Consider the following 6,491-nt stretch of genomic DNA (forward strand, 5'->3'; position numbering starts at 1 on the left):
ACAGAGACCTGGCTCTAAATGAGTATTTGTTGGTTGAATTAATGAATGAGGCAAGTGAGGCTGTTTGTCTCAGAGACTGTTAGATTTGTCTTAATTTCTCATTCTCAGAGTAGAATGGAGATTAGAACTTTCTGATTTCTAGTCGGTTGCTCTTAACATTGTATTATACGGCCACTCAAAACAGTGTTTATAGTTGGATGCATACTTTGTTTAAATATACTTTACCTTATTCTATATCACAGACCATTAACCCTACTTTGCTTTTTTCCTCCTAATGTAGATGCCAGAAGAAGAAGCTTTCTGTGTATTTGTTAAATTAATGCAAGATTATAGACTTCGTGAACTTTTTAAACCAAGTATGGCAGAATTGGGCCTTTGTATGTACCAGTTTGAATGCATGATACAGGTAAAAGTGTAGTTAATATTAATAAAAAGGAATATTGCTTTTATATTTTACGTCATCGGTTTGAGTGACAGCTAAGCAAATTTAATGTTAAAGGCATTAAAGCAATTGAAAAAATTAGTGTTTTAATCACATGATTATTTTTTGGTCAATTACACAATTTAGACCTACTTTCCATTTAGTCACTGTCTGCAGATATCTGCATGATCACAGTCTGGAACTTGACTGCATTTTTAATATTTTAACCTTAAGCATATGTGCCAAATGTATCATAACCCCATTACTTAAATGCATGAGTTTTTATCATGCCCTGTTGTATTCTATTATTGTTATGTAGAGTATGCTCTCTTTCAGTAGCCTGTGATATTATGACACTGACTTCAGTTCATTTCCTTTGAGATTGTCTCTTCAGTTTCAATCCTCTCCCTTTCCTTTTTCTTTTTATCTCATGTTTTGCCTGTAATCTTTTTAAATAATAATGTTTCAATCCTTTAAATTGCTAGTTTAAGACACAGAGTCTAGTTACTGCATGAGTTGAGGAGAGGAGTTAAAATTAAGTTAAAAATATCTTTGAAATATTTTACCTTTCTTGATTTAATTTTTATATTTTATATGTAAATAAGTTTACTGTATTGTCCTGTAAAATAATGTTGTAAACATTCTTATTTACTTAAATGTCACTTAGATGAGCAAAATTTAAGAATCTAGTTAATGATTCAGCTGGCTTGAGACCCATTTTTATGAGTCTCCTTTTCCCTGGCAGCCTTACCCCTGGGAATTTTTTAATCCTCTGACTTTTCTATGTGTGGTGGGAGAAGGGGATATGCAAAATGTTTTTACATTTGAAACAAAAGTGAAAAGTAGGTCTGAGATGATTCTTAAATTCTTTTTCTGAAATAGTAAGCTTGTTTTTATCAACCCTGAAACTCTCTTGGTTTATTTTTGGTTAATATGTCACTTATGTTTTGAATTACTAGAGTTGCTGAAGTATCTGTACTTTTGGTGAGATGGTAGGAAGGTAAGGATAAGGTGGTCAGTGGTAGATAGCACCTGAAGGTATTTCAACATAGCATTTCTTTACTTTTTAAAAAAATTTTTGAAATATTATAGTTTATAAAAACTATCAGATACCCATCTACCCACCAATACGATTAAACAAATTTAAAAGTTTTACTTGCTTTATTTCTTATGAATAAATCAAATGTTATAGATACAGCCAAAGTCCTAACTCCACATTCTTGTCTGCTTTTTCCCTTCCTACATAGTAACCACTATCCTGAATGTATCAATTTCTGCATCTTAGCTTTTCCATTTGGTGCCTGATCTTATCTTTGTGTTTGGTATAGGCTAATCTAGTGTATATACAATGATCTGGTTTAAAATAATCAATTTTACTATGTTTTAACTAATTCTTTTTTTCTCTTTAGGAGCATCTTCCAGAGCTCTTTGTACATTTTCAGTCTCAGAGTTTTCATACCTCAATGTATGCATCATCCTGGTTTCTGACTATCTTTCTTACGACATTTCCACTACCAATTGCAACAAGGATATTTGATATCTTTATGTCTGAGGTAAGCAAATGGGCAGACTGAGCAAGGAGTCATTGGGTTAATTAGAGCAGGGCAATGAGAACAACAAGAGACCAATGTGTCCCATGCTAAACTGCTTACATATATAATCTCGTTGAAACCTGTAACAACCCTAGCAGGTACTGTTTGTTTCCCCATTTGATAGATGAGGGAGCTGTGATTTAGAGAAATGTTAAGTAGCTAGCTTGTCTATGGACACAGCATATAAGTGGTATAGGATTCAAATCTAGGCAGTCAAAGTCTGGAGCCTACGCTCTTAAACTTCAGTATCACCTCTTGATTGATTTAGTGAGAATTAGTGAGAGATAAAATTTGCCTTATAGTTAATATTTGTCATGCATTTATTATCTAAAGAGCAAGAAGTAATGAGTATAATTTTCTTGTATTCCATGAACACATTAGAGATAGTCCTTTTAATTGTTGTTGACATGTACTAGTGATCCTTTGTCTTCTGTATTTTGGATGAGAAGGTAGGAAGGTAAGGATAGGTGACCTGAAAGTATTATTAATTGTTATTAATTACATCTTAATCAAACCCAATGTTAATTGTTATTAATTACATCTTGGGAAGATGAATTTGTATTACCTAGCTAAATTAATTTAGCCTGGAGCCAGCAAACTGTGATTCGAGTACTGGTTCACATACCAAATTTGTCCTTCCTCTTGTTTTTGTAAATAAAGTTTTCTTGGAACACAGTCATGCCCATTTACGTGTTATCTTTGTCTATTTTGGGGCTACCATGGCGGAATTGAGTATTTGTGAGTGCGACAATATGCCTCACAAAGCCTAAAGTATTTTCTATCCAACTCTTTACAGAAAATATTTACCAACCTCTAGTTTAAATATCTAAGTATTTATTATTCTTTTGAATGATTAGTTTTTGTTGATGGAAGAGTAAGATAAATTTGACTTTAAATAATTTGTTTTCTCAGGGTTTAGAAATAGTGTTTCGAGTAGGATTAGCACTTCTTCAAATGAATCAGGCAGAACTGATGCAACTCGACATGGAAGGAATGTTACAGGTAAGTCAGTGCATGATTTTTTTGAATGTCTTTAGATTTTACTATTAATTAATAAGCAGCACTAAGTAGTTCTTATGTTTTTCTTTCATTGTTTCTTAGCACTTTCAGAAGGTCATCCCACATCAGTTTGACGGTGGTCCAGACAAATTAATCCAGGCAGCTTACCAAGTCAAGTATAACTCAAAAAAAATGAAAAAGTAAGTATTTTATATTTTGGTTTTTAGCTATAGGGGTTTATTGAAACCTATAGGAAATTAAATAGAAGTTATAAAACATTCTAACAAGTGCAATGTTCCTTCTCAGTTTATAGAACTGTAGTATTTTATTTGGTGGTAATGGTTTCAGTATAACAAATTTAATGTTGGAATTTCATACTGCTCATAATAGCAGTGCCTGGGACCATGTGGATTACCTGTAAACCACCCCCCTTCCCATTCCACATTGATTGGAATTAGAGACCTTGTAAGTACACTGAGGGTGCCAAAACAATGTATACAAGTGGACACTTCGTCGACGTTGCTCAAGCAGTAGTTCGCCATAATCAGAAGTGTCTCGACGCTGATGGTAACCACTTTGAGCACCGCTTGTAATTGCAGAAGTCAAACATGACTTGTATTCATCTTTTGTTGTCGGTATATATTGAGTATTACAATTTTAATACAGTTTTCCTTTCTTAAAATGTGTATACATTTTTTTGGCACCCTCTGTATATGGGTGTGCTATTATTTTAAAAACTACTTTTATGGTGTGGTCCAATTACTGAATTCTTTTCCTCTCAGTTGACCCCAGACTGTCACTTAAATTCAAGATTAGCATAACCAGCAAGAAAGACTTGAAGTATGGATTAAGAACTTAAGTTTTTATTTATTGTGTATTACTTTGTAAGGAAACTTTTCTTCGCATATATTTCATTAAAGTTTAAGATAAGGAGTCTTGGTTCATAAATATTAATTTTTGAAATATGTAAAAGTGTTAATTAAGAATGACAGCTCTTATTCTTCTAGCTTTTAGTACTTAAATAAATCTTAGCCTGAGGTCATCATAGTTAGCATTTCTGACACTAGTTTCTATGGTTATAAGATGCTTTAAAATGATAATGGTATTATATGCTAGCAGTTCTCAATATCTTTGCTGATGCAACTCGAAATTACATTAACATGTAGGACATACTCCTATGGATGTTCCTATTCTAGATTAGAATGTGAGTGATAATTATGTTATTAAAATTAGTTGCAAAAGCAAGTCAATTTATGAACTTCAACTATTATTGTTAATAAACTACTTGTGAAATTTCTAATAACCAAGCACATTACATTGTCATGTTGAGACATTATAGACCAAAAAAGCTGATCTTTGCTGTAACTGATAAAAACTTTAAAGAACCATCTCAATTTCTGCCTCTTGGTAAAACCACATTTAAAAAAGCCAGAAAGTGAATTTATTTTACTTTAAAAAAGACTAATAGAAAGCAAGGTAAGATTTTCTTTTTAGATGTTATTTATCACCAGTTGATCCTATTTCTGATATTACAGTTATCCTACTTATCAAACTTCTGACTCTCTAGTTCTTTGACTCCCTTACTCATATTGTATGTGTTCTGCTTTATCAGGATCCCTAGCCTGATGCTTAATAGCCTTCTGGTCTGAAAAAGTATATCTTCTCTGATGTTTTGTACTCATGTAGCCAAGTATTGGAGAAAACTGCATAGTTGTGAGGTTGCTGGCAGTAAGTTGTATCTCCAGTGCCACCCCATGTATATTTTTATTGACCTTGATTGATTCTCTCATTCCCTACAGTGATTATTTCAAACCATATAGTTCTTCTCAAGATCCCATCCCCATTTTGCCACATATCTAGCTCTTCAGCAGATTACCTTACTTCTTAATTCATTAGCCATCATTTTTAAACTTTCTGAATTTTTTTTCCTGTAACTTCCAACTTGCAGACTTAGCCATATTTCTTTTCTTCCCTTTTCAGTATTTCTGTTCCTTTGTAATGATAAATCAGAATACAGGACGTTTTTCATTCTCATCTCTTCCAGATCCTTGCTCCGTTAATTGTTCCTTCTGTTTTTTATCTTCAACCCCTTTTTCTATTGTTCATTTTCTCCAACATAGAAAAAAATCATTTTGGAATTCTGACTTACAAGCAACAAAAACAAAACCTTCCTCAATATAGCATTTCATTCTCCTTTCATGAAGCTTAATTGTAAAGGAAACAGTTTATACTCATTAGCTCCAGATCATATTTCATCGACCATTTTTTCAATTATGAGATTTTTCAAATATACAGAAAAAATAGAGAGACTAGAATAATAGATATCCATATGTTTATCACCTAGATTTAACAGTTAATATTTTGTTGTATTTCCTTTTTGTGTTTTCTTTTTTAGGTATTTCAAAGTAAATTACAGAAATCATGACATTTCACTCTTTAATTCTTTAGTATTCATCTTTATAATATAAAGGCATTTGCCTCCCTTACTACATTGCTTTTACTACTTAACAATAATTCTATGATATTGTCTAATACCGTCTATGTTCACATTTCCCCAGTTGTGCCAAAAATGTCTTTTACCATTAGTTGCATTTCATTCAGCTGTTCTCCTATATTTCTTTTAATTTAGATCAATAATGCCCATTCCATATCTGCTTTTTAATATACTGACGTACAATAGAAGAGAGCAAGTTAGTTGTATGGAGAACATCCAGTCTTAAGGATTTACCTGATCATCCTCATGATGTAATTTAACTTCTTTATCCCTTGTGTTTTCTGTAAACTAGGAACTAAATTGAAAGGCTTAGTTGATGAAGCACAAACATATTGGCAAGAATATTTAATAGGTGATATTGTGTACTTCAAATTCACCTAAAGAAATACATAATGTCTGTCTGTCCCACTATTAGTGATGCCATAGAGGCCAAGCAGTGCAAAGGCCTGGGGCAGAAGTGTGCCTGGCATATTTGACAAGCACCATTGTGGCCAGGATGGTGGGAGCAGAGTGGGCCAAGAGGAGAGAGGTAGGAAGATGGGATAGAGAGGTAATGGGTTTTATAGACCTTGGGATAGACATTTGTTTTTATTTTGAGTAAGAGCAAAGGAAGGACTTCCATTTTAACAAAACCACATTGGCTGCTGTGTGGAGAATAGACATTGGAGGAGGTAGGGTGGATTCAGGGAGAGGAGTTAGTAAACTACTGAAATAATCCAGACTAGAGAATGATGAAAACTTGGATTAGGGTGGTAGTAGTTGAGATGTTAAGAAATCTTGTTTCCCAGTTGCAAATCAAATAGATGATTTTTATTCCTAATCACACTTGGCATACTAACCTCGGATGTGGGTAATCACTTCCTTTTTATTTATTTTTTTTTAGTTTTTAATTTTTTATTGATTTTATTGGGGTAACATTGGTTAATATTATGTAAGTTTCAGGTATACATTTTTATAAGACATCATCTGTAAATTGCATTGTGTG

The 6,491-nt window shown here is 32.9% G+C and overlaps 1 protein-coding gene across 1 annotated transcript in view; it reads left to right on the plus strand.

Moving 5' to 3' along the window:
* LOC109378125 (ecotropic viral integration site 5 protein homolog) overlaps nt 1-6,491 on the plus strand; it is a gene marked incomplete at its 5' end in the record, with an annotated part of 99,176 nt that overhangs the window by 11,901 nt on the left and 80,784 nt on the right. Inside the window, 4 exons of the mRNA XM_019634586.1 lie at nt 281-406; nt 1,831-1,974; nt 2,926-3,015; nt 3,115-3,212. Coding sequence (XP_019490131.1) covers nt 281-406; nt 1,831-1,974; nt 2,926-3,015; nt 3,115-3,212 — 458 coding nt within the window. The remainder of the gene's footprint in view (nt 1-280; nt 407-1,830; nt 1,975-2,925; nt 3,016-3,114; nt 3,213-6,491) is intronic.

Source organism: Hipposideros armiger, unplaced genomic scaffold (assembly GCF_001890085.2).
Source record: "Hipposideros armiger isolate ML-2016 unplaced genomic scaffold, ASM189008v1 scaffold_1758, whole genome shotgun sequence".
NCBI classification, from domain to species: Eukaryota; Metazoa; Chordata; class Mammalia; order Chiroptera; family Hipposideridae; genus Hipposideros; species Hipposideros armiger.